Source organism: Sebastes fasciatus, chromosome 4 (genome assembly GCF_043250625.1).
Source record: "Sebastes fasciatus isolate fSebFas1 chromosome 4, fSebFas1.pri, whole genome shotgun sequence".
NCBI lineage: Eukaryota > Metazoa > Chordata > Actinopteri > Perciformes > Sebastidae > Sebastes > Sebastes fasciatus.
The window spans coordinates 16,032,579-16,060,331 of NC_133798.1; the positions used below are offsets into that span (position 1 = coordinate 16,032,579).

The window sequence follows — 27,753 nt, forward strand, 5'->3', positions numbered from 1 at the left end:
ACCTACTGAATGTTATTTTTTAACACACACACACTGCTCTCTAAGAGTACGCACAGCTGCTGTTGTCAATCTTAGCCACGTGTGAACTTGAATCACACTGACCTCAAGATTGTTTAGACATGAACACATAAGCAGTGAAACAGACATAAATCCTATCACCACATCATTGGTCTTTTGTCAGTGTGTCAGGCACATAGTGTAGAACATAAACTGGTTGTCACCGGTTGTGCTTCACCTCAATGTGTATGTGCATGTGTGTATGTGTGTGTGTGTGTGACTCCATAATGAGTTAAGCATAACGGTCTAGCCTGCATTTATTCAAGACCAGTGACGTCGTCCTCCGAGCAGAGAGAGAGGGGAGTTTTTTGGGAGACCACTTGCAAGTGGAACTCCTTTTGCGAGGCTGGGCTGTAACCTGAAGCCAAACGAGAAGCGAGACAGAGAGAGAAACTGAGAGAGAAAGAAAAGGAGGGAGAAAGAAAGAGAGAGAGAGAGAGAGAGAGAGAGAGAGAGAGAGAGAGAGAGAGAGAGGAGAAATGGAGGGAGGGGGAGGGAAGGACTGAAGGGCCAAGAGAAGGTGATGTCAGCTGAGTTCAGAAAGTAAACAGAGTTCCAGACTGCAGCATGCTGTCTGCGGGACGGGGACTGCAGCTGGGGCAAACCCACGGGGGCACCCGCACAATCCCCTGGACTGGCATCTGTATCTCTTGGAAGGAGGGCTGGTTCCTCCTCATCTCCCTCTTCATCTCCTTACCTCAAGGGACAGCCTGGCCCTACGGTAAGAGACTGACTGGCAAAGACTTTCTCCTTCCCTGCTTCTCTTTCTCTCCCCGTCTCTATTATTTTGGCACAGCACTCTTGGTTTATGTTCTTTGTTCTCAAAAAAGCCGGCATCAGCAACTCTCCATCAGCCTCTTCCCTCCTAAGCTTTAAGAGCACAACAGCGCTCAGCAAAGGCTTGTAAAAGAAGAGACAGTGATGTAGAAATCCAGATTTTTTTAAAGGAGGCTGCAAAGGAAAGCGACACTGACAAGTTTGTGCAATCTTTGACTTTACAACTCTTGTTTTGAAAGAATGAGGGATAATATTGTCCTATATGTGGGTTTGTTTATTGTCCCATTAAAAAAAGACTACTCATTGCAGATGTTCTTTGTGTGAAATGAAAGTGAGAATTTTGTTTTTCTGCTCTTCTGTATAATAGAAGAAGTATAATAATTGGATGTGGCCACACATTCCTTGAGGTAAAGTGAGGGCGGTTGGAGTATTGATGGGGGTGTTGAATCTTGGCACGCGTTCCCTTTTGTGTGAGAGCTTCCCTTTAAATGCTAAAGTCTGCGTCTCTGCCTGTTTACCTCTGGGTGACCACTTGAACTGGCAACAGGAAGACATGAGTCACGTTTGAGTCAATCACGCTGGCTGTGGTGATGTGTATACCATACAGTACACCGTCTCCAGGGCTCCTAACCAAACCTCTGCCCTCTGCCTGATTCCTCATCAACACGGTTACAAGGTGGTAAAATATGTAATGTTGGTGAATGTGATGAAGGGATGGGCAGAGCTCAGCTGTGTTAAGCTTCAGTGACTAAGAGAGTTCTCTCTGGCAGATTTGCCTACTTATGTTGTTGTCAGCTGAGTCACTCTTGGCACGGCTTGTTTCATTTCCGTGCTTTATCAGCTGATGATTGATGAGTTTTTGTTTTTTTCTGTTGAGCAATCTAAAATAGTTTCCTTTTCTTAAAGCAAAGCTGGTGTTTACATACAAGTCCTGACTTTGTGGACGTCTGTTTACGTGTGTGTGTGTTGTGCATGTTTTGGTGTCCCTACTGAGGCATTTTTCATCTTCCTGTTTAGAATCCTCCTCCCACCTGATTCCCGAGAAGTGCTGTTGTTCTGGCACACTCTCTTTATAGTGTGTTTAGCTAAGGTCCACTGGGAAGTTGCCATGGCTACTGGAGGAAACAAAGACCAAGGCTAGCACACGTAAAAATCACATCGCATTGAAGAAAGCAAAATACTTGGCACAGAATATAAGTTACAAGAAGAAAAACAAAAGCCTCTGATTGGAATAGTGTCATATCAGACTCAAGAGTTCATTCTGAGTTGAAACGCTGAAAACAAATGTGCACATCCCAGACTCCTGTTTGACCTACATATTGGTGTGTGTGTGATACCATTTCACCAAAGTGGGTAATAGAGCAAGAGGATATTTCATCGGGTTTGTGGTTTCCTAGCGGAGGGAAGTTTATTTAAAGCAAATCTGCAGGATGACCACTGGGATCGGGCTACATTCAGATACGCAATGACCCGCAGAGCTCCCCTGGGAGTTTCCCCTGTTCCATGATAGCAAAAATCACTCCAACCTCAAAATACCAGACAGCTGCTGTGGGCAGTAGGCGAGGAGGAATTCGCACATACAGTACATGCACAGCACGTGCACTCACAGCTGTTATAAAAACAACTCTTTTTCCATGATACATCAGCCTAAAAGAAGCACCAATTTGTCAGGAGGAAACTATTCATTCACTGGATATACATATACTGTAACCTGTCATTCTCTTCACAGGGAACACATCCTGACATGAGTTCTCACTTAATTGTGGCAAGAAACAAGTATGACTTCATGATGTTGTGGCGAGCAGCATGGTCAAATAAAACTGATACTGTCTGCATTGCTAGATGCCACTAGGGGTAAGTGAGGAAATATGCTTTTTGGAATTTCGGTGAGCTGAACGTTAACGGAAAATATGACTATTCGAGAAGATTGATACCACTCATAGGCCAGAGTGATATCAATCGTCTCTTACTCTCGCCAAGAAAGCGAAGAAGCATATTTTCCAAAGTATTGAACTGCTACTTAGTCAAACCAGCAGAATAGAGATACTACGTGTCCAACATAGGTGACACAGCCACAGCATTGTGCTGTGTTTGATAAGCAATTTGAACCCATCTTCTCACTGGGCTCTGCTATGACTGTCTCCACATTGTGAGTTAAAAATAGCTTAGCTATGATAGCCGTGTGTTGCAAGACAAGACTGATAAGATACAGTTTCTGAGAAGTGAGTAAGAAAAAGACAAACTATAATAATAACTGGTTTTAAGGCCAAAGAAAGCAATGTTCCCAGCTGCATTTCTTAAGACATTTTATATCAGATTAGAACTCAGTTATACAAGTTATTTGACACTCTGGAGGATGCACTTTGTGAACCTTGGCTAAAGTCGATGCTGATGCAGAATTACAGCAAATACTGACCTTGGGTTTTTATTTAGTACGGAGGATGTTGCTTCCAGAAAATGATGGCACAGTTTTCGGAGCTGACGCAGGCTTATGAGTCGCTTGTGAGGTCAAATTCAGCACCGGCAGCACATTTTGTGTGTATCCATGTATCAGTAATGCTGGTTTTCTATGGGTTGTGGAACAGTTATAGGCATATATTATATAAAACTGAACAATAACATGTACATTTTATCGTTTCTTCGCAGAAGTCAGGGGTTTGCTGTGGAGGTTAGCGAGCCAGCAGGGTCAGTAAAGTCAGACGCGAGGTCACGCAGGACTCGCGGGAATTTCCGTGACCACATCTTTTCTGCCCCCGGTAATAATGATGTCAGTGTCTGGATCCACATCAAAGACAAGCAGCTGGGACATGCCGGCTAACAACACGGTCCTGTGGAGCTTCTGATTGGGTGGGAGTGCTTTGTGACACACAGAGGTCTGAACCAGGCGTCTGTCATGATGCCCGACCGTGTTACTGCTATTTTTATTTCTATCGCTTCTTGACATGTCGAGGAGTACACAGGAGTTCAACATCTGGAATGGAAAAAAAGCAGAGACCACAGCAACATTAGACCAGAAGAGCCAAACAATACACTGCAGGACTGAGGGGGGAAAAAACCCTTTGTGATCTGCTGTTAAATTGTGTTTCTATGGCTCGGTGCCAGCGTCTTCTTTCACACACGCGATACTAGTTCTGTGTGCGCTGGGGAAATATTTAGACACTATACCAAAACACCTAAATATCAGACAGGTTGGATGGTATGGGTGCCAGTCTACACAGCCATGAGGCACAATGAGAAAGCAACCTTTGTTATAGGATGCACACCTGTTTATGGTATTTGTCTGACAACTGTCATCACTTCCAGTTTGTGATTAAATACACATTAGCCAGGGGCAAACAGCACAACCACAGTGTTGACTTAAATTACAGGTCTGGGAACATAATGATAAATGGAGTGACATTTTCATCTTCACATGCTTGCAAAACATACATTGTGTCCAAAAATAATTTCATTAAAGCCCAAACACTGAAGGCCAGCTCATACATGTACACAAACGCCCACTCGCTATAGGCTTACTCCTGTACACGTGCACTTCCACAGCTGTTCAGACCTTCCTAAAGTGCTGTAAAAAAAAAACACATTAAAATTATTACTGTCCGGTCTGTAGTTACCCTGCAGGTGTTGACCTGGAAGCCTTCGCAGATGTATTTTTACAAGGCAGTAAGCTTATCACCAACACGAGTAAATTGAAATTGCCAGGACGCGAGCCAGAGAGAAGTTATGTAAAAATGATCTCAAGTGTTGTAAATCAGTAAACACCTATTAAGGAGAGGGGATAGCCTTCCAGAAAGAAATAATAAAGATGCATTCCGGCATGCGTCCAGCACTGGGGTAGAAACCCTCGGAGTCATGCTTCAGAGAAAAACATAACAGCCTTATCAACAGAGCTGGAGGTCAGCAAACTGAATCCGTTCACAGCAAAATAAACACTGAAAATGCTGCTGCCTGTGTTTATTTACCTCAAGGAGGAGCATTAAGAAAACAGCTAGTGGGAATCTGGATGGCTAAGAGGTGAGACAGAAGATGAATTTCCAACCCTATAGTTGACACATACAGATCTGTTCTTCTTCAGTGCACTGAGGGCAGTTACAACCACAGGATGTCATTTCTCTATCTGAGGACAAGACACACAGCAGTGACCCATGTAATGACATAACCAGACCAGCTCATAAAGTCTTTTTTACCCTTTCAGGTTTATGTCCCATAAATCAGATTTCACACAGTCTCTCCGGCCGGCGGCCGTCCTTTACAAACCTCAGCAAAGAAGCAAAAAAAGCTGTCCCATATGGTAGAGGAGCCAGTGTCAACACCTCTCAGTCCCCATGTGGCAGACTAGCACCTTTTAAACACTGTTTTCATCCAGCACGATTACTCATTGCAATTGGCGAGTGATGTGGTGGACGATAATGGCCTAAGTCCATCCTCTCGTTTGACAATTCCCAGCCTCTGATTTATGTAATCTGGGTCATACTGCAGTCATAACAACAGTCGTAGTTGTTGAGGTAAGGTAAGGTAACACTTTACAATAAGGGACACAAAAATGTGAGTAGTTAGCAGGGAACAAATGAAGAGCGAACTGCCAGTGAACCATTAGTTAATGAGTATGTCCTAATCAAATTGTATAGATTAGCTAATGATTAGTGAATTGAGAAACGATTGAGGAACAAATAAGCAACGACTTGATAATTGATGAATCATTAACACAAAACAGTAACGTAATGTTTAAGTAATCAGTAATTAAGTCGTTATTAGTTTTGTGGCGCTCAGCAGCTGATTCAGAGTACATCAGGAACAACTCATGAAAGTGTTCAGTATGATCAAGTCACATATATTCATGAACTAATCACTACTTAATGACGCATTAATATAGGATCTCCCAGTCTGTTCTCTAGTAACTCATCATTATCTACTATTTAGTCCTCCATTAGGAATTATTAGAGAAGTACTCATTAACAATTCCATATTTGTTCCTCTCGTTTTTCAATTAATTAATAATTAACTAATCATTAGCTAATCGATACAATCTGATTAGGAGTTACTCATTAACTAATGGTTCACTAGCAGTTAGTTCCTCATTTGTTCCCTGGTAACTACTCACATTTTTGTGTTCCTTATTGTAAAGTGTAACCGTTGAAAATATCCAACTGCCTTTTAATGCATGTGAGTGAAAGCAGACCAGAGTTTGGATCGACTCCTGGGCTACTGTAATCAAACAATTAGCAGCTTCAACAGGCTACATCATTTCTTCCAAATTCTGCATGATTTGTTAACAGGTGGTGGGGAGCACTCCTTCATATGTGAAAAAATATTGCATAAAGCCTTTTGTGGCTCCAGAGGGAGCTGTGTGAAATCTGATAAATTGCCTCAAGAGATGTCACTTGAGGCAATTTGAGAGTACAAGTTTGAAAATGGAAAAAAAATAAAAGTCTGGTCGTGTGGAGTTACGAAGTAGTGAGTTTACCAGACCTCTGTGTAACCTGCTCCTCATCTCTGCTTGAGGCTAGTGGCTCGAGACACCGCTAGAATAACACAACCGAATCCCTGACCGAACCTTTTTTGGTCAAGTTGCATTGTGGGTAATGAAGGTGCCAAGTTTTGACAAAGAGGAAGAATGTGTGGAATAAAATAGACGATATCTCTGGTTCTGCTGCATTGATTTTCATCTTATTTTTTAACTGCCCATCGTGAGTCTGACAATGTTATAGAGAGCAATGCTAAACTAGTGGAGTACTTATAAAAGCATGGGCTAGACTTTTTTTAAATTGATTTTACATAAATATATTGAGGAGAATAACAGACTGTGTTGCAGGTTGTTACTTGCTGTGCCATTGTCATAATGCATATTTACAGTATACTTGACTCGCAGTACGGTGCATAATCCCAGCTCTTTGCACAATGTCCTCTCCTTGTCTCAACAGACATCTCTCTGAACACGCAGGCGATGCCCATGCCATGGATGTTTGTGGTTCTCACACACATGGTCGAAAGAAATCCACAAATATGACACTCAGCAGAAACTATGAGCTTCTCCTTTTTTGTCTCAGGGAGGCAAACCGCGCTAAACAGAACAAGACGATGCAAGAGCGTCAGCTATGATTAAAAGACAAAGCTTAGGCGTTGTATGTTTACATTATATTTTACCACAAGAACACTGGCGGTTCGTGTGACAGCGTGGGCGTTGCGTAATGGACAGGCGTGTTTGGGCGCCATGGATCAAAAAACATTTGCATGACATTAAATCATAGTCCTCAATCGCACGCCATGCCGCAAAGAGAGTGGACCGACCCCGTGTGGGGACTGGCTTGCTGAACACACTTCACACAAATCCAGCTGAGCCCACGTTATCAAAACAATAAATAATGACCCTAGAAACTGACAGGAATCATAAAAACGGCTAAACGACAGCTTCATAAAGCACGAAATCTGTCCTCAAAAGAAACTCACATTCAAGTTGAACCAGTGTTATTGCACAACCTACTTTCTGTCTGATTAATGGTCAGTGTGTTCGTCATAGCTCACTGTGTCTGCTAGGAGAGCTGGCTGAGGAGAAGGCCAGATTGTGGTTCGACTGAGATACAATTTACGATATCATTAACGTGGAAGGGCAGCAGGGGACGACTCGCAGCATTCCTAGACATCTATGCTTCTCCTCTCCAGTTGACCGTCTGCAAACAACCGCTAAGAGATGAATCACGTCTGTTTTCGTGTATCTGTGTCGTCTTGGTTTCACAAAACTCATATGAACAACAAATAGGCCCTGTGTGCAGCTATGGCACTACAAATAAAAACGTGTGTGTTTTTAGGTGGGGGAGCGTCAGGGAGAATAAATGGTTGGAGGGTTGAGGGAAGTTCTTATGATTGCAGGGCTGGGAGGAGGAGGGCACGTATAAAACGCTGCGCCAGCGTCGTGCCAAGTTTAAAGTGCAGCTTCTGTTAGTTCTCCATCCACATCTGCCACAAGAGAATTTCCACTTGTCTGTCTCAGCTTTTTAAATCCACTGTTACATAATAACCACTCCAGCTCAAAAGGTCCTTGAATGGCTGGTTTCCAGTACAATTAAACATCGCGTTTATTGGGTGAAAACTTTACAAAGAAGAAGCACTTTCTGATTAATTTGATTCTGTTTTGTGTCACAGTGACTCTTCCATTGTGGCCTGTTGTCTGATGTAATCTAGTATGAGAACACACAGAGGAACAGAGTGACTTGCGGTCTCTCTAAAAAAGGAGCTTCCAACCATATGGCAGTGGAAATAACCAGAGAGCCAGTGCAGAGCGTAAACACTGAACTCACCAGAATCCTTCCACGGCTTCTCCTGACCACAACCCGTGTCTGCTCACATTTCCCCCACAAGGCCAATCATTACTTTTCTCCATGTTTGACTCATCTTCCTCTTCACATAATGATGCTTATATAAACACATGTTCCCTGCTTGCTTGTTTGAGTGACCCTGACATGTTTTCTCATCTAGATTACAGGTATTTGTACAACCAGTGCCCGGGCCCAGAGTGGAACGTGATGTGCAGAGGCTGCTGCGAGTACGACGTGATCCGCTGTAAATGTCCCATTCAGGGGAAGCCGGTGGGCTACGCGGTGCCGTGCTGCCGCAACGCCATCAACGAGTGTGACCCCTGCATTATCCATCCAGGTAAAAAATAACTGCAAGTATTTGAATGAGTGCTTCAATTGTATGAGATGTTGCAAACTTTATCACGTTGAACAGAATAAAAAAGTTGGCATTCTCTTTGTAAAGTCTGCTGATTCCAGTCAGCCCATAAATCTCCATCTCCAAGTCTTTCTCTAATATTTGCAGTGCAGTTTTTGCAAATGATGTCGATCAACCGCACAGCTGTTTGCACTGTAGCGTTACAAACAATATGACAGAAAGCCTGGAAATATTTGTGTCGGATCTAATTTGTTTCTAGGTCAACTACAAGACCATTTTTCTTGTACTCAGAGATGAGCGTATCATTGTCTGTGTAAGAAATACGGGTGCGTGTATACGTGAGAATATAATCACTTGGGGATGTCTGCACACATGTGCATCCAAACTCTTGCTTTCTTCACGTTATTTTCCTATATGCCATCCGCCCGTAGAAGTATGTTATGTTTCCTTCACAGCTTGAACGTATGCGTGTTTTCCTTTTAGGGGGGAAAAAAAACAAACAGCTGTTCTGAATTTAAGGGATACCTGTCTTGTAAATCACATTTTACTCTTAAACACAAAAATGTGTGAAGCCTCTGTGTGCATATACAGCCCATTTTTTTGTTAAAATTCATACATGTATTTAGGTCAGATGTTGCTCTTCAGTCCCACGTGGACGGAGCAGTCTCTTAAGTGAAAATTCATCCTCCCAGGAAGTCATTTAAGGGGGTTTTCTCCACATTTCTATTTCAGGAGGCACTAATATGTTTGTGTGCTCTGTTGTAGTTAAAGACGTGCTTAATGTGTTTAGCATATTTAAAGGAAAACATTGCAGGGGTCAGATGAATGCGGGTGACACGGCTCACGCCGTTTGGGGAAAGTGTTCCAGATTCTGACAAACAATAATAACCCTTTTAAAAGACCTCGTCAGCCTGACTCTTTAATTACTTTACTGTAATTTTGTTTCTGGCTCTCTCTCTCTTTCAGGTTGCAGTATATTTGAGAACTGTAAGCGCTGTAACAATGGGACATGGGGCCCAAGGGATGACTTCTTCATTGCTGGCAAATACTGCGCCGAGTGTCGGCCTGGCTGGTCCGGTGGAGATTGCATGAGTAAGTCTCATCATTCTCCCAATTAACGGATCCTACGGGGCTTTGCTATAAATGTTTTTTTTTATTCTGTCAGTGAAATGAATACCATGTACATGTGTTCATTCCTTCCCTGCTGATTTATCCTCATCTGGGATAACTATGCCAGCTTGGAATGCTGCCATATTGCCCAGGAGGTTTTCCGTTAGGAGCTGAATGACAAGTCGGAGTCAACAATTGGGAATCCCATAAAACAATTTAATATGTAACATTTGGACACTGACTATGGCTTTCTCAATATGCAAATATTCTGCCAAGGGGCACAACAAACAGGCATTTAATTAAAAGCAGAACCTGGAAAGGCTGCTGAATGCCTTGTTGCCCCTGTGCATATTGTGTTTACGTTTCGTCATGTTGTGGCTTTGGAAACTCAAATGTAATTGCTTTCGGTTTGAACGGAAACCAAAGCAGCAGAATGTAGACCCTCAAAAATAACAATTAAGCTGTAATTAACTGCCACTGAAATTTAAAGAGCACCAACTTTCCAAAATACAACTCTTTCCCATGTGTTTTCCAGAGTGTGGAGGAGTGATCCGTAAACGGCAGGGCCACCTGGTGCTCGAGAGCTACCCCAACAATGCTCGCTGTGAGTGGACCATCCAGGTGGATCGTCCCTTTACTATAGAGCTCAGGTGAGACTATAAACCTTCTGCTACTAGAGTTGTTCAATGGTCCTCATTTACCTACCTGTGTCATCAGAGCACACCAGTTAGGTTACATCAGGAAGGTTAGTGATAATATTCACTGATAATAGTTGATTTTTTCTATCACAAAGCATGATGGGTAAAACTACAGGTTTAATACAATTTCAAACATAAAACTCATGATGTCAATGCTAACATGCTGACATATAGCAGGCATAATGTTTACCATGTTCACGATCTAGTGCTCGCACGCTAACATTACCACTAATCTGTACAGTTTAGGCTTATGGGAATGTCATAAGATTTCATCATAATACCAGACACAAGTTAGAACTGGGGACTACAAAAGTCTGTAGGCTACAAACTATAGACTGTATATATAAGAAGTGGATGTAGTTACCGTGACGTCACCCATTCGGTTTGTTGACTGCCGTTTCAAGCATCAACGCCGTGGTAGCGACCTGTCAATCACAAGGTAGCCACGCCCTAAAGCATACCCTGCTTTATGGTCTATTTGATTCTAAATGGGACCATACTTTACTAAATGAACATCATGCTGTATTGAAGAAGACTTGAAACTAGCGATTGAGACCATAAACTCATGTTTATAATGTTTACTGAGGTATTAAATCAAGTGAGAAGTAGGGTCATTTTCTCATACACTTCTATACAATCAGACTTCTTTTTGCAGCAGAGGAGTCGCCCCCTGCTGGCTATTAGAAAGAATGCAAATTTAAGGCACTTCAGCATTGGCTTCACTTTTCAGACCCACTGGATCACAGCACTAAAATGTCTGAAGGCTATAAACTTTCATGGCAATCCAAAAGCTGTTGAGATATTTCAGTCTGGACCAAAGTGGTGGTCCGTGGCCAAGAATTACATTAAAAGATTCAACAGCAAAGTGCTTCTCAGAAATGGTGCACTAGTTCTCTTATTACTCTTAATAATCCACATACTTCCCTGTCAACAGTTTTCATTGGAACTACTTTCAAATGTAGAATCCCTCTAATGGAGAGGGTTACATAGCTGACAAGTGAACAAATAATAGCTGACGTGGATATACTGTAATGGCCGAAACTTACAAATAAATATGTGGCTGTTGGAAACAGAAGTATTTTGCAAACTTTTGTAGCAATAGAGTCTAAATCGCCTCAGTTTCATCCGGCATTACAGCATCACTTTCTGGGCTCTTCATTGTCCATCTGTAGAAGTTATTAACGGCTGACCTGCTTAAGTCAAATTTCCACTCAGTTCAGATATTTCTGCAAGACGTATGTCCTGGACGGATGGCAAGTCTACAGCAAAGTTTGGAAATTACGACACCCTCTTTTTCTTTCAGGAAAGTTATTGCTTTTCAGTCCTGTGATAACTTTTTATTCCTGTCATTTTCTCCATTACGCATACAGCATTTTACAGGCGAGCATTCGTCCAGGGTTTTAGCAGAACAGAAGCTCCATACAGTTAGATTTAGGCTGTGCATGCCGTACATACGGAAATGGTTTGTTGCATTACATTCAACATCAACAGCATCAATATAGATATGACTAATATTTATATGTCATATTATATATATATAATTCTTAAATCCAACAAAACCCCTGAATTAAACAGAGCTGCTGTGCTCAGAGAAAGACTAATGGAAAGTTGTGTGTTGTGCCTGAGTGACTGGGGAATTAAGGTTTTCCTGTATTTCTTTAACTACCGTGGCTCTCAGTATACACTCACATCACAGACAACATATTTAATGAATTACAACTGGCATTAATTGTTGGGAGATGCTGTGGGCTAACATTTAGCATCACTGTTTATCTTATTAGTCTAAGCTTCCCTGACCCAAGGGTCTGTGATGATGAAGGGTAAAATTAGAAGATCTGGGAGTAAGCCAGTGCTTTGTATAAACTTCATCAGTCATTCATGTCCGTTCCAACGTTAGGCCGAGGAGATTACATCTGAAGTCACCGAGAAGGGGAAAGGAGACTCCTTTGTGTTTTTCCTAATCCAGCTGGTGTCCTCTCAATGTCACACTCTGACTGCAACTGAATCAAACAGCTCATGAATTGAAAGTGTATGTAAAGTTCAAAAACAGCTATTATACTCACGTAAATTCCCATTTTAAACAAGCCCTAGAGCCGCTCCTTCTGGATATCCTGATGTTGTGTGATGTAGCACACAAAGTGTGTTTTGGAAACATTACCTAGAACTTCCAAACCAATAATCACCAGTTATACCACTTGTTTTGGAAATAATGTTGTGCAATCAACATGTTTGTTCAGCATTCATGGATATATTTCATAGCCATTTAATAGCTGCTGATCTGAAATAACGAGATCCTAAATTAGACTGGGATGGGTTTGCTATTTATCAGCAGTACTTATTGCTAATTATATAAATGTTGTGGCATTTATATGTGTACTTAAAAATGCTGAATAGGCACATAATTACTGTTAGAAGATAAACATTTAATATAAGGGTGAAAAATTCTTAAGATGTCTCTAAAATCTGCCAAAGCCACAAACCCAATGATAGGCTTTGGTTTATTGATGTGCTGTTTAATTGTTGCTGCCAAGTGTCAACAATTACTGTGCTTTATCTCAAATATTTAATCTTAGCTCATATATATATTGGTACAAAGTTGGTGCATACAGTAATAATGTGGTCTTACTTAGATACTTTTTTTAGTTATGATCTCAGCTTACTCCTTTCCTTTCATTTTTTACTGCCACGTACAACTTCTCTCCCTTAAATCTTGGTTGCATTAAAAAAAACTATAAAACATAAATTTATATCTGTAACTGCTGTGGTACCTGCTTAAAATGGAACTCATTTCACACACCATTAATAGCAGTAAGCTATGTAATAGTGGGGCAAATCACCTTTAATGTATTTAGTAGCTGTGATTACTGTTCATTAGTTGTTTCCTGGCTGAAGTTTTTAAAGCTTTGGTTCCATGATGCCAGCTGGTGTGGCGCTTCCAGGGAACACAGGTGCTCTCATAATCCAGGATAACACAGATATAGCAGAAACACAACACAAACTTTGCTTCATGTCACCATCATATCCATAAAACGTGTCAAGGTAACAGTAAATATAATGTCCAATAAGGGATAGTTTAGTTTGTATCATTTTATTTTGAAAATCTTCTTAAAAAACGTTTTAGCAATATGTTAATGTTTCTTCATCAGACACTTACTGCTTTCTGTTTTTTTTTTGTTTTTTTTTACACTCATCCTCTTACGAACAGGTTCATGATGGTGAGTCTAGAGTTCGAACATTCTTGTCGTTATGACTACGTGGAGGTCCGAGATGGCGACAGCATCAACTCGCGTGTTATCGCTCGAGTCTGTGGAAACAACAGACCGGCCCCGGTTCACAGCTCTGGCAACAGTCTGCACATCCTCTTTGTGTCTGATGGCTACAAGAATTTTGACGGATTCTTCGCAACTTTCCAGGAGAGCTCGGGTAGGTTAAATACCAGTGTCATTTAATGACAGTAACAAAAGTACTACTAGCACTATTTATATTTATGTACTATTAATAATCTACTTCTATACTTTGACAGCCGATTAGACTGTTATCAGGTAATTAAATGGGACGTTATCAGTGGCCTCATAGATGTGGGTCAGTAGGGCCCTGCTTCACCCACTAGTAGCTTTTGTCATCTATTCACATGGTAGATCACCAAAAGACGGAATAAAAGACAGCGACCTCTAGCGACCGTAGTAATTAACATATCATTTTAAACCAAAACACAATCTTTTAAGCCTAAACTTAACTAAGTGGTTTTGTTGCCTAAACCTAAAGAAGTTGTAGTTTTGTTGCCTAAACCTATAGAAGTTGTTTTGTTTGTGTTCAAAACGTGACATTTCTCACAGTTTTCGTTTTCGAAAGTGTTGCTTTAAGTTTAGCTTTTACTTTCAAAATGTAGTAGGTGTAGTTGGCCCCTACTGACTCAAATCTATGATGCTTATAGCGAGCGATAACGCACATTTAATGGCCCAATAACAGTTGAATTGGGTGCACATTTGAGGACCATTTGTGTCATAAAGCATTCCCCACCCCAAATCCTAAACACTTATTCTAAGGGTAATTTTAACCATACACCCAAAACCAAGTCCTAATAGTCCCAATAACAGCACCCAACAGTCTGTCCTTGCTTTATAGACAATAAATAATAAGTCATTTGTAAAGTCAGACTCAATGAACAAAGAGGCTCTTTACAGTAATGGGCCACAACAAATGTAAACAAGAAAGAAGTTTCCAAGGAAGTCACAGTCCAAGTGTGTAATAAAAAGGCTTTAACAGTGCGTGACTGACACCTACACATTTCAGAAAAACCTTCATAACATCCCAATGAGAAAGTCAGGACTGACCAAAATGTCTTCTCTTTCCAGAAATGTCCTCATTCTCAAGGTCTAAAAGTGCAGACGCACACACTCACAGATGCATACGTTACCAGCGGCTAAGCCAGATCTAGTAAAAGTAAACAGAGGCTTTCTGTGTGGAAATGCCCACACACGTTTAGAAATGGAAAGTAAAGATGACATTTAAATGGTACCAGCTTCGAATAGGAATCCCTTGATGTAGCTCGGTGTGGGAGCCATTCCTTTTGGCACACGGATTGCATCGTTATACTGCAAATAAATACATTTCTTCTCTTCTCATCTCTCGTACCCTAATGTCACACACTTGTATGTTTACAGCTTGCAGCTCTTCTCCTTGCCTACACGATGGGACTTGTATCCTGGACACTTCTTACACTTACCACTGTGCCTGTCTGGCTGGCTACACAGGCAGGAGGTGTGAAAATGGTGAGTCTGTAACATAACTGAAGCCTCTGTAGTGTGATCACGCTTGAAAAATGCTGATATTTCATGGTTTTTGGGGGAAAATGGTAGTGAGGAAAGAAAAATGCCGGCAGATTGTGATCACAGGAAAGAATAAATCAGTCTCAATCTGTAGGCATGACTTGAATTTTCCATCTCTCCAGGCATCTGAAAGACATGTGTCTTACTGTATTGACGCATACGTTATTTTTGTAATTTCCATATGAAATCAGACACACCTAGTTACAACAAAATTAGCAAGAATTGACCTCTTCCTGAAAGCATTTTCCTTTCTCTTTTTTTTTACTGTTGCTGCCATGAGGCAGGCGGTGAATCACTGTCACATGGGAGATGTCTGTGGTTTGGACTTGGTTCAGGCCAGCTGCCTTCTCCATCCGTGTAGTCCCAGCTATAGCTTTGGCCAGTCAGCAGTTCAACAGTTATGCTGCAAATCCAAATGACCATCTAAAAAACATATTTGCATGAAATTAAGCAGCACGGAACCAACTAATGGTGAACAGATTAAGAAATGAAAGCATCAAAGATGAGGAGAAGAGAAAAATACTGTGTTTTTTTGGGGGGGTATTGATGTTTTTGGTAATGTCAGCAAACCATATGCCACCTTAAATCTGTCCGGACATTTGCAGTTATTTACAACATACTGGTAGAGCCACTCCTCTCATGATGTGAGGTACTGCTCAATCAGGGTGTGGTTGGCCTATAAGGGTCTGTTATTTATGAGTGTCTGGACCCTAACTTTTGTTTTTATATCCAATACACCTCCCTTAAGATCCTGCAGAAACAGGCCTCCTGAACCCCACTCACTTTTTTCTCGTGGTGGCATTTTTAAGGCTCTATAAAACGAATGGTGAAACAATTCTACTTCTATGACGCGAGCCAGCTTTTCCACCCGTAAAAAAAAAAAGACAGGAGTTTCGTTCCACACAGTGTGCATTCATCTGTATTCCCATGAGGAATCCTCAGCTGTTAATTTTAAATGGATGAGAGCTGGAATAACGCTAATGTCTGACATTTTGTAGAGGAAAACGTCGTCTACATTTCTGCCTGGAGAATTTTAAGTACGAACCTGACATAAGCAGCCGTATTTTATGTCTTCAATAATCAACCTGTCATCTGTTGTAAGCCTGAGCTAAAACTCATTCTGTATGAGAGAGCCTTGACACATTATTGTAGAAACTCGAGATAGGAAATAATTTATTTTCCTTTCTCTCTCTGGCACGGTTTAATCTATTCTTGAGTCTAATCTGTTTTGGAGTGCAGTGTTGAGCATAGTTTCCGAGGCATTGACGAAAGGAATGATGATTTACTTACAGTGTGAGTCGTTATGCGTCGTATGTTTGCATTCCACCCCAATAACTCATCTCGTTATGTCTGTGGACAAAATCTGATGTGGAAGAGGGATCATTTAAATGCAATACAACGACACCCACAGCACGCCAGGATGCTTTGACTTCAAAAAAATATATTCAAAGGAGGTCAACTACAGTTTAATTATCCTCTTTTGGCTGGTAAAGAGCATACTCCATCCCCTAAGGGACTTCACATTGAAAATGGCATAATGCAAAACACCCAGATTATAGGGAGGGTTCCTTAGTTTGGAGCTATAAAATCGCAGACAGTGCATTTCATGGATTGGACCCAAGCTAAAGTCCAAAACACAGAAAACGTCCTAAGGCATCATCTCACAGTGTGAACATATGTGTTTGGGTTTGTGTGAGCTCAGTTGTGGGCGGCGCAGTCCGGTACCACAGCATTTTGCGTGCGCATATGTAGTTTGCCTGTAAAATAGAAACTCAATACTATATTATTCACAAAGAAAATGCACAACACAAAACACCAAAATAATTATAATTTCCCCTTTTATGACATGGATACTTTTATTTTGCAGTAGGTTGTCACACAACACACAGTATCCCACATTACCAATCTCTGCTACCCCGCTTCATAAAATCCACTTTTACAACACTGGAAAATTAAACAGTTTGACTAAAGCTATTTTATTGCATCTATTTACAAGCCATGCGCGAAAGTCTTAGTGTGAACTTTACCAAGACGGGTGAAATTACTCATTAATGAGCCTCTGAGGTAGCAGGCTATGCTTTTTAAAGCTCCGGATATTTGTAAATGAAGAGTAATGAGTCCGAGAGCTGCGATTTCTGTTTATGTGCTACCTGTTTGACCTGCAAAACACCTGAAGGTCTATTTGTGTGGTCTTTTACAGCCGGGAAGCGCAATAAACTGATGTTTGAGGAATGCTAGAAATGCCTCCTAAATCCCCTATATACGCCTCAGTTTGGAAGATGCAGCATTCAGTTAAGAAAACAGGAAAATAAGACAACCTGTGTTCATGAATAAAACGTGCATGCCTGTATTTCCACTCAGTGGTGGGATGCCACAGGCCTCCAGTGCCCCACCATGGATCCACAGAGGGTTTGTTTCATCACTCGGGGGCACGCATCGCTTTCAGTTGTGACCGTGGCTTCGAGCTGCGGGGGTTTCGTACCGCCATCTGCCTGAGTGACGGCACCTGGAGTGCGCCTGCCCCAGAGTGCGGTAAGATAATGATGGGAATAGTTTTCTGTCATTTTGAGATCTGGTAAAGTCATATGTTTGTCATTTGCTTGGGTCTGGATGCCATACATACTGCCCCAGAGATGGTGCAGATTGCGGGAAAAGGACGATTTGCAGCATTTAAAAGCTTGATTTTCCCTTTCATGTCTCCAGTGCCAGTGGAAGGAGTCTGCACTTTACCACCCAAGCCAACCCACGGGGACCACTTCTTGGTTTATGGACCCAATGATGTCCTCATTGCTCTACAGTACCTGTGCTACCAGCCCTTTGAGCTCAGCGGGAGCTTCCAGAGAGCATGCCTCCTTAACAACACCTGGAGCGGGACTCCTCCTGTTTGCACCCAAGGTCAGACAGAGTGTCTTAAATAATGGGGATTAGAACTGAAACGGAAGAGTCAGTGCAAAGAGTACAAAAGTACAAACAGAAAATGAGTCAGTGCCGAGAGCCATTCCGCATGACAAGCCAACTTTGAACAAAAAGATTTACAATCAGCTGCTGACTGACAATTCTGTAATGATCTTTCTTTATGTTCTGTGTCCACAGTGAATAACACTCTCACTGAGAAAACTGTGTCTGAGGGTGGGAATGAAGGAGAGCTAGAGGAGAGAAATACTGGGTCAGAGAAACCTACCGGAGGCAGCAAAGATAAAGTGGATAGTGAAGGCCCAGACAACAGCCTGAATACAGTTGAAAAGAAAGAACCCGAGGTCGGAAAGCCTCCTGAGAGAAAAGAAGGCAGCCCGGACACAAACTTGGAAACAGATATCACAGAAATAGTTGTGATAAAAGACAAAGGGCAAGAAGAGAAGGAAAGAAAAGAGGAGCAGGTGAACGGAAAAAAAGATGCAAACAAAGTCGGCCCTAATGACACCAAGGTGAGGACGGTCATCACAGCCGAGGGTGAAAACACAGTGGAGATATTTGAAGTGGAAATGACAAAGAACAACACAGTTATACGGGATACAAAGGACACACAGAGAGAAAATAATACCATAGGTTCCCCAGACCCAGGGAGGAAAATCCTTCCCAGTAGAGTCAACATTACACAGTACACCATGTACAGAGCGGGAGGAGAGGAAAAACCAAAGGAAAAGCCAACAACTGAAGAGGACAAGACAGAGAAAGGTTCTGCTGAGAAAACAAAGGAGGAGTTGGAGAGGGAGAGGGAGGAGAAAGAAAAAGAAAAGGAGAAAGAAGTCAACCAAAGCTTCAGCGGTAAGAGAAAAAAAATAAATAAATGAAAATCATCCCCTTGTTGTTGGTCTTCACCTTCATCTGTCTGCTCCCCTCCTGCAGAGAGAAGCTGCCCTCCTCTCTCTCGCCTCTACCACGGATACTACCAGCTGCTGCCCGGGGCGCAGCCTCAAACAGTGGAGTTCTTCTGTAACCAATCATATGCTATCAGTGGTAATGCCCGACGCACCTGCCAGCCAAATGGTACCTGGAGTGGCCAGCAACCCCTCTGTGTCAGAGGTACTCCCATCAGTTTGGTCACTTTGTTTTTATACTTTGTTTAATTACAGATGACATTTCTGTAGGCATGTACGTACAGCATTTTGTCTGATGGTTAAAGGGATAGTTTGGGTGTTTTGAAGTGGGGTTGTATAACTTATCCATAGTAGGTGTATTACCTACAGTAGATGACGATCGGCACGCCCCCAGCATCAAGAAACAGACAAGAGTACCAGCACCGGAGCAAAGCAATACAGTGCTGTGGATGGGGACTGTAGAAAAAAGTATTTTAGCGACCTAAAAGAAAGACCCACCTAAAAAAATGTATATCCTTTTAAGTGTACGCTATATTTAGAATATTTTCCCACAGCGAACCAAACCGAAAATGAAATGTATCTATACTGTTTTTGGCATCTGAGCGTGCTGGCTTTGGAGAGAGCACAGATAAGGCTCACTTTCAGTTCAGTTCCTGTCGGAAAGGAGAAGGAAAGGGCTGTCTGATGGCAAGATAAGGCAGTGAAAATATTCTAAATATAGCGTACACTTAAAGGTACTATGTGTAACAATTTACCTGTAGTAATTGCTTGTATTGACAATGCGTGAACAGAATGTAATGTAACTTAAAAGTCCTCAACTTTCTCGGTTGCCAATAACAGCCTGTGGACTGATTTCTATGTAAACGACTCGGGACGATTTTGCTTCGCAACGTTAGTTGATGAAGTAATTTGTAAATGGCAAGCTAGTTAGTATCATGGAGATTGGACATTAAAGATAGTAACGGTGATATGTGATTGTAATGTAACGTCACGTCACTGTTTTGGCCGATGCCCAGGATGATCACTCACACCTACGGAGCGCGAACAACAGGATGTTGACTGCAGTCCACTTAACGGCCACCGGTGTCATTAATAACAAGGATATTCTGAAAGTTACATATAAACAGATATAAATTCTTTTAGGTGAGCCTTTCTTTGTGGTTGCTAAAATAATTTTTTTCTGCTGTCCCCGTCCACAGCACTATATTGCTTTGCTCCGGTGTCAGTACTCTTGTCGGTTTCTCCAAGCTGGGTGCGTGCCGACCCTCATCTACTGCAGTTAATACACATACTATGAATAAGGACCTCATACAACCCCACTTCAAAACACCCAACTATCCATTTAATGCATTGATAAATAGTTACCACCTCCTAATAAGGTATAACATCTAAGTTTTTTTCAGTACAAACATTCAGTACCTAGTGTTTTATTAGAAAATGAGTTATTCATTAATAAGATGTCATGAGTTTCTCACTTTATATCAGGCCATCAGACTTGTAGATATAAAGGCTAGTAAGTAAAGGGTTCTAAAATGCTAAACAAATGCTAACGTTAAATGCTAATGGATAAAGTATGATTGCAGTACAATAATCCATAAAGTCTGGAGTTTTAAATGTTAATTAGTTCTTAATAGATTTTGGTCTGGATGCTCTTCAGCTCTTTGCCAAAATGTAAGTGGTCAGATTGTCCGTGGCTCGACTTTCCTCATGAATTCAAGAGCTATGGTGTCACAGACCAGACCCGCATGGCCATGATAAAAGAGGGAGATGCATACAATCCAAGCCAATTAAATTATTTATTGATTTAAAGAAAACATAAGAGGAAAACTTAAACTGACAGTGGCATGTGGAACCAGTAGTGTAAGTGAGTGCATGAGTGGAAAAGGGTGTAAGTGCAATGTTTTATGGTGCAGCAACACCAAACCAAATGGGTGTCTCAGGGAAGAGGGGGAAACCAGTAACTAAGCTCCAGCTGGGTTTTTTATAAGGTGTTGCCAGTGTTGCTGATGAGCCCAGGTGCTGCCATTTCACTGATGACCTTCTGCCAGGCCCATCTCCAAGACCTGCACGGACAAACCAAGTAACAGGCAGACAGGACAGAGAAGGTCGTCACACTAGGAATATACAGAAGTCAAAGTTTTTCTTTTCAACCTGGTTGGATAGTTCGACATTTTGGAAAAAAGACTGAAACAGGACAAAACAGCTAGTCTGGCTCTAAAGCTCAAATTGTTGTTTTTCTCCCCTCAGTTTCTGTACGGACTAAACAAAAAATATATAACGAGTTAATTGGTGAGCTTTAGATGTACTGGTAGGCAGATTTTGCTTCGAACAGAGCCAGGCTAGCTGTTTCCCCCAGTTTCCAGTCTTTATGCTAAGCTGAGCTAACTGAGTCATGTTTAACCTACAGACATGAGAGTAGTGTTAGTATTCTCATCTTGCCTAGAAAGCGAATAAGTGTATTCCCCAAAATATCGAACTTTTCCTTTAAAGATATGGGGATGCCAATTTATTTTGGAAGCATTGTTTGTAATAATTTAAAAAAATTATTTTTACACCCCGACAGCAATCAATAGGCCCCCTGTGATTGCAAGGCAAACACAGGTGTAATTAATAACCATATTAATTATGGCCCTGATCCATTTAGGTGGGCCAGGGCCCTGGTATTGTGCATGCTGGCTCACTGCAAAGGACGTGATACACTAAGTAGAATGGGACCATAATTCATTTCATCAATTACACCTGTATACCTGGCTGCTGTGAAAAGGGCCTATAAATCAAATGCTCTGACAAAAAAAAGAAAAGAAAAATACTGTATCTGTGGCGGTCCCAGGTCTGTAATAAGCCCGTTCAATCATTTCATTCTGCCTGAATGAAATGATTGGATGGCCTACTTGCCTGTACACTCTGCTTGTTAATTGGGCCAACTCAACATTACTTAACTTCTAATACCCTCATAAAGTATATGATATATCCCCACGGTCCAGTCAGTGAGTCACTGTTCCAGCTACAGTAGCTCCATTCAAATCACAGCTGATGTTGATGGCACTTTGGTTTGTGTATTGCATGTGTTATGTGTGTATTGCATGTGTTATGTGTGTATTGCATGTGTTATGTGTGTATTGCATGTGTTATGTGTGTGTATGTGTGTTCATAAATGTGTGTTTATTTGCAGCATGCCGGGAGCCCAAAGTGTCAGAGCTGGTTAGACAAAGAGTTCTGCCACCGCAAGCAACATCCAGGTATGTTTATTACCAGCGCTTTATGTTATATAACGTACATACATAAGCACTGTATATTATTATGCCCTTTAGTGTCTGACAAAATTAAGTCATACAGTACATTTTTCTGCACTCACATCCCAAAACATTTACTCAACCTAAAGGGTATGTCTGCATACCCTTGGCCTCCTGTTCTCCCCTCAGAAAGACACCTGTGCACAAGCTGTACTCCTCTGGGTTTGGCCGACAGTTCCAGTTTGACGGACCAACTAAAGGTCCCCCAGTGCTTTCCCAGTTGCCCCAGGGCTTCCACCATCTTTACGCCCATATAGAGTACGAATGTGCCTCTCCCTTCTACCAACACTCTGGCAGTTCTCGCCGCACTTGCTTGAAGACTGGGAAATGGAGCGGGCGCCATGTGTCCTGTTCGCCAGGTGAGGGCAGCAGAGCACTACTATAGTTGTCTGGAAAACACTCTCACAGAACACACACACACTGACAAAGATTTTAATACAGTGATTTACACCCACATACAAAATTACGATGTGGTCACTCAGACAGACATTTATCTAATGAAGCAATATTAACAGTCCAATATGGTCACATGCAGCAGCCCTTCTGTAAAATATTACCTCTAAATGCTGACATTGAACAATACACTGTCAGCATCTTCGCCCGTCTCTTAGGCCAGCTGTAGTCCTCTCCTCACCACTCACTGTAACTTCCCTAAGCTACTAAGATCAAAAGCCAATAGCTGACATTTACAGCTGAGCTGTGAGATAGATGCAATCAGCATCTTTGATTAAACAAGGCGCCGTCCAGGACGTAATTAAATGGACAACCTACATACACAACAGTCCCTCCACTTTCTTCATCGGCAGCAGCAACAACAGTTTATGTAAAAGCATTAGGGCTGTTAATCAATTAAAAATACTTAATCGCGATCAATCGCATGATTGTCCATAGTTAATCGTGATTAATCGCAAATTAATTACACATTTTTGAATCTGTTCCAACTGTACGTTAGCCTAAAGGGAGATTTGTCAAGTATTTAATACTCTTATCAACATAGGAGTGGGCAAATATGCTTGATTTATGCAAATGTATGTGTATATACTCTCACTGGCCACTTTATTAGGTACACCTATGCAATCTATTGCAATTCAATGCAACAGCTCTGCCATAAATTCATACCTTTTGTTGACATTGTCAGAAATCTGTTTATTATTGAGCTTGTAGTTTGCAGTGGAGTTGTACTGGACTACATTGTATTAAGAGGTGTTATTAACTAATGAGGGCTGCCCCTATCTTAGTAGATTAGACGACTAATCGTCAGTCGTTTTGGTCTTAGTCGACTGAGATTTCTTTAGTCGATTAGTCGTTTTTTGTGCTTTTTTTCATGCAGAATGACTTATTTCCAAGAAACTTCTGAGCGCATCTCTGAACACGAGATTTTAAGTGTGTGATTCTTTGTGGAGAAACTCAGTCTTACTGATCTCTCAATTAAATTAATCGATCAGTTGAAAAAATATTTCTTTGGTCGAGGACAGCCCTATATGAGGGGGGGGCAGAATATTGGAAAAACCTCTCAACATAATGCAGTCCAACACCACCACTATTTATGACCTCAGTGCTAAACATGTGATTGAATTAACACCTCTATGACAGTGAAAAAAACTAAACATTATAGGTATCATAAAAGTTAACTTTATGGCAGGATTGTAGCCTACTAGATTGTACAGGTGTACCTAATAAAGTGGCCACTGAGTGTCTATATTATTGTAAATCAGTTAACAACACAAAACAATGACAAATATTGTCCAGAAACCCTCACAGGTACATTTAGCATAAGAAATATGCTCAAATCATAACATAGCAATCTCAAGCCCAACAGGCAACAACAGCTGTCAGTGTGTCAGTGTGCTGACTTGACTATGACTTGCCCAAAACTGCATGTGATTATCATAAAGTGGGCATGTCTGTAAAGGGGAGACTCGTGGGTACCCATAGAACCTATTTTCATTCACATATCTTGAGGTCAGAGGTCAAGGGACCCCTTTTAAAAAATGGCCATGCCAGTTTTTCCTCACCAAGATTTAGTGTAAGCTAGTATGAAATGGTTGGTACCAATGGATTCCTTAGTTTTTTGTAGATTCATATGATGCCAGTATCTTCACTCTAGCTTTAAAACTGACGCTACAACCTCCCAAAGATCAAATACAAATTTGCGTTAACGAGTCATCGCATTAACTTTGACAGCCCTAAAAAAGCATACATATACAGAAGATGGGACTGCTTTGTTGCAGTGTAGATCCAGTCACACTGTACCTACCCATTAATGTAATAACGTTGCTAAGGAGACTTCTTCCACACAGAGTGGTCCACTTTCGCCTTCAGACTTAGTCATCTTAAAATAGTTCTTAATTTCCTTCAGAATAGAAGGAAAACACACTGGGCCAGCCACTTCAATCACTATTTGCTGTGTGCTCTTCGTGGACAGCCTGCCATAATACCAACCTGGAATGGTGTTGGGCCTGTGAGCTGTGTTTACCTTTAATAAAATTGGTCCACACATCTATAACAATGTCAACAAACCCTGGAGGTGGATTCATTTCACCATATTGTGGAACAACGTAGCAAAAGCAGTCTAAAAAAATGTATAAAGTCTGTTTATTTATTACTTGGTTGATGATAACGGGAATAAGATGTTTGAATCTACCATAGTGAATTTTATGAACATGTTGTAGAGGGTAGGTAAAACAGATATCCATCTACAGTATGTTTAAGGACTATGTGGAGATTTTATTGCTATATGATTTGATTGCACTAAGGCTTCTCTAACTCATGAAAGAAGTCTTCATGCAATGAATCTAACTGTTAGGAGTTCTCACATTTCACAAGTTTGTGTCTTTTTGAGTATTTAATATGTATAGTATCTATGCCACTGCTTTGCACGTTTGAAATAAAAGCCCTCAGAATGGAAAGACAAATCAAAGACAGTCCCACAGCACTTAGTGTTGACACAGTCTTCAATGTGAGTCTAATTTTTCTCCTGTATTCCTTTACCATCCCTTCCTCTTGATTGTGGTCTTCTCCTCTCTGGTCCTCTCATCCCGTCACCTCCTCTTTGGCAGTGTGTGGGAAGCATCCAACCTTTGACACAGAGAGGCCGGCGGAGGCTCACTGGCCTTGGCTGGCAGCCATCTACCGCCGCTCCACCAACGGAGCCGCGACCAAGGTGACCAAAGTGACCAAGGCAGACAGCCAGGCAGCAGGGCCCCTGAGGGGGGACGTTTTTGCAGCAGAAACTGGCAGCCATGATCAGGCTCCTGACTGGCAGCTGGTGTGCAGCGGGGCTCTGGTGAACCAAAAGAGGGTGGTGGTGGCGGCCCACTGTGTGACGGAGCTGGGGAAGGTGTATCCTCTGGACGCAGCCGAGATCAAGGTGGTGGTGGGGAAGCAGTACCGTGACGACAGCAGGGATAGTAAAGGTCTTCAAGACCTGAAGGTAAGCTGTAGGAGATCTTGCCATTTAAAGGGACTGTTTGTAACTTTTTACACGTATAAATCTACCGGGTCGGTGTCCCATGCATGCTCGCATGTGGCTACGCTGTTCAGGCTGCTCCTCTGCCTGCTTGTCTTCACTCACACAACGCGCGCGTTCTCGCTCCACCTCGCAAGCATGCGCGCACACTACACACTGCAGAAGAGTTAGTTTAGGTCTGAGAATATCTAGTGAATGGACGTTTGTGCAGAAATAACTGCTGCAGCTCCTCCAGACCAACAAAGGTTTCTTGTGAAGTGACGGGGCTCCGCAGCGAGAAACGTTATCGTCTCCGACCGGGTGCCGGTGTCTCCCCTGTTCACTCCGGCTGCGGTCGGAGACGATAACGTCACTCGCTGCGGAGCCCCACTGCTTCAGCCTCCGGAAAAGCCAACACTAGGATCAGCAGTGATTCATGGAGAGACCTCTGTCTGGTCAGCTAACATTACTGCCAAGCAGGTGAAATATAGTGATATTGTGGTTTTAGCTGACGTGTGTCGCCTCACTGTGTTGAGCGATGTTCGTTCATGTCTATATAGAGCGAGCAAGCGCGAGCCCGACGCTGACTTTCGTTGACTTAATGGCCACAGGTGTCGCTGTTAACACGCATTTCTGAAAGTTACAAATAGTCCCTTTAATGATCACTATTAACCAAACTTGCACATTAAGTCCATCCTTTTTCTCCTTTAGGTGGCCTCCGTTGCTGTTCATCCAAACTACGACCCCCATATTCTCGACTCTGATATAGCCGTGGTCAAGCTACTGGACAAAGCGAGGATCGGGGAGAAGGTCCTGCCCATCTGCCTCTCACACAGCCAGGGAGAAGAAGAGGTGATCTCTGGGAAAGGGCTTGTGACAGGCTGGTCTCCGCTGCCCGATTCAAATTTAGGTCCCGACGAGAAGGCGAGGGTTGGGCTCGTTCACCTCGCCGACGTAGTGCCCTGTGAGCAGCAGTATGCTCGTAACGGTGTGCCAGTCAGCGTCACGGACAATATGCTCTGTGCCAGCCACAAGCCTGACTACGAGCCCTCTAACATATGTCCCTCTGACACGGGGGGAATCCTCGTCCTCCCTGCCCTCACCGAGAACCAAGCCAGCAACGACCAGAAGGCCTCTCTCCGCGTAACACAGGCAGAGAGCAAAGGGCTGTGGAGGCTCCTGGGACTGGTGAGCTTTGGCTACGACCAAGGGGAGTGCAATCCTGACCTCTACACAGTCTACACACGTGTAGCCAACTTCAAAGACTGGATAGAGAGCAATATGAAATGAAAAAATCCTGCTGTCTGACTCAACTTGTTCCTTCTATGCTTCTAAAATATTTAAATGGCTTCACATCTTACAGTCCTCTTCGTCTGTTTTTCAGTCTATTTCATCCTCTCTCATCTTTTTTTTCTTCATGAACAAGGGCATTTTCTCACTCAAAGCAGAAGCACTGGACAACACTGGACAACACAGTGCTCTAACTGAAGGGGGTGCTAACACATTAGATGTGCTGGGCATCATCAGAAAAACTTCAGTGTTCAGGTTTCCTCCGCCTGAGGTTACAGACTTGAAAATGACCAGAAAACCATTTCACGCCTCTGGCTGATGATGGTTTGTATTGTACTCATTTGGTATGTATATATATGTTGTAATGTACTGAATTATTCTATCAATTCATATGACGCAAAGAGATGTACATATTGTATTGAAAGACATTTTTAATTAAAGAAAATGTGGGGGCGTGGTAAAGCTTGTCTGAGTGTGATTACTTTTCTTATCATAGTGTAAAAACTCAGCATGTATGCACGAACAAATATATTCCACTGACTCATTACCGTCGTCATATTGAGATGATGTGAAGAGAAACACCTTATAATTGCTCTTTGAAGCACACAGTGGGCTTTGCGCTGTGAGGCAACTGAATCCAGGTCAGAGCAGCACCATTTTCACAACCATAAACGGAGCACGTTACTCACAGATCAATTCCCTTTTCTGTGGTCAAATTAAATCAATTACTTCCATTCTGACCTTCCTCCATTATTCAGAAGTGAGATG

At 42.1% G+C, this 27,753-nt stretch overlaps 1 protein-coding gene across 1 annotated transcript; it reads left to right on the forward strand.

The window, feature by feature from the left end:
* The first annotated feature begins 308 nt into the window (after nt 1-308).
* Nucleotides 309-27,447, forward strand: pamr1b (peptidase domain containing associated with muscle regeneration 1b). The gene is made up of 14 exons (XM_074632267.1): nt 309-778; nt 8,305-8,481; nt 9,466-9,591; nt 10,145-10,259; nt 13,513-13,730; nt 14,972-15,079; nt 17,498-17,668; nt 17,840-18,031; nt 18,230-18,901; nt 18,983-19,159; nt 22,127-22,193; nt 22,377-22,606; nt 25,307-25,680; nt 26,407-27,447. Exons 1-14 carry the CDS (start codon nt 625-627, stop codon nt 26,983-26,985), a joined length of 3,360 nt encoding a protein of 1,119 aa, XP_074488368.1. The 5' UTR covers nt 309-624; the 3' UTR covers nt 26,986-27,447.
* The last annotated feature ends 306 nt before the right edge of the window (nt 27,448-27,753 follow it).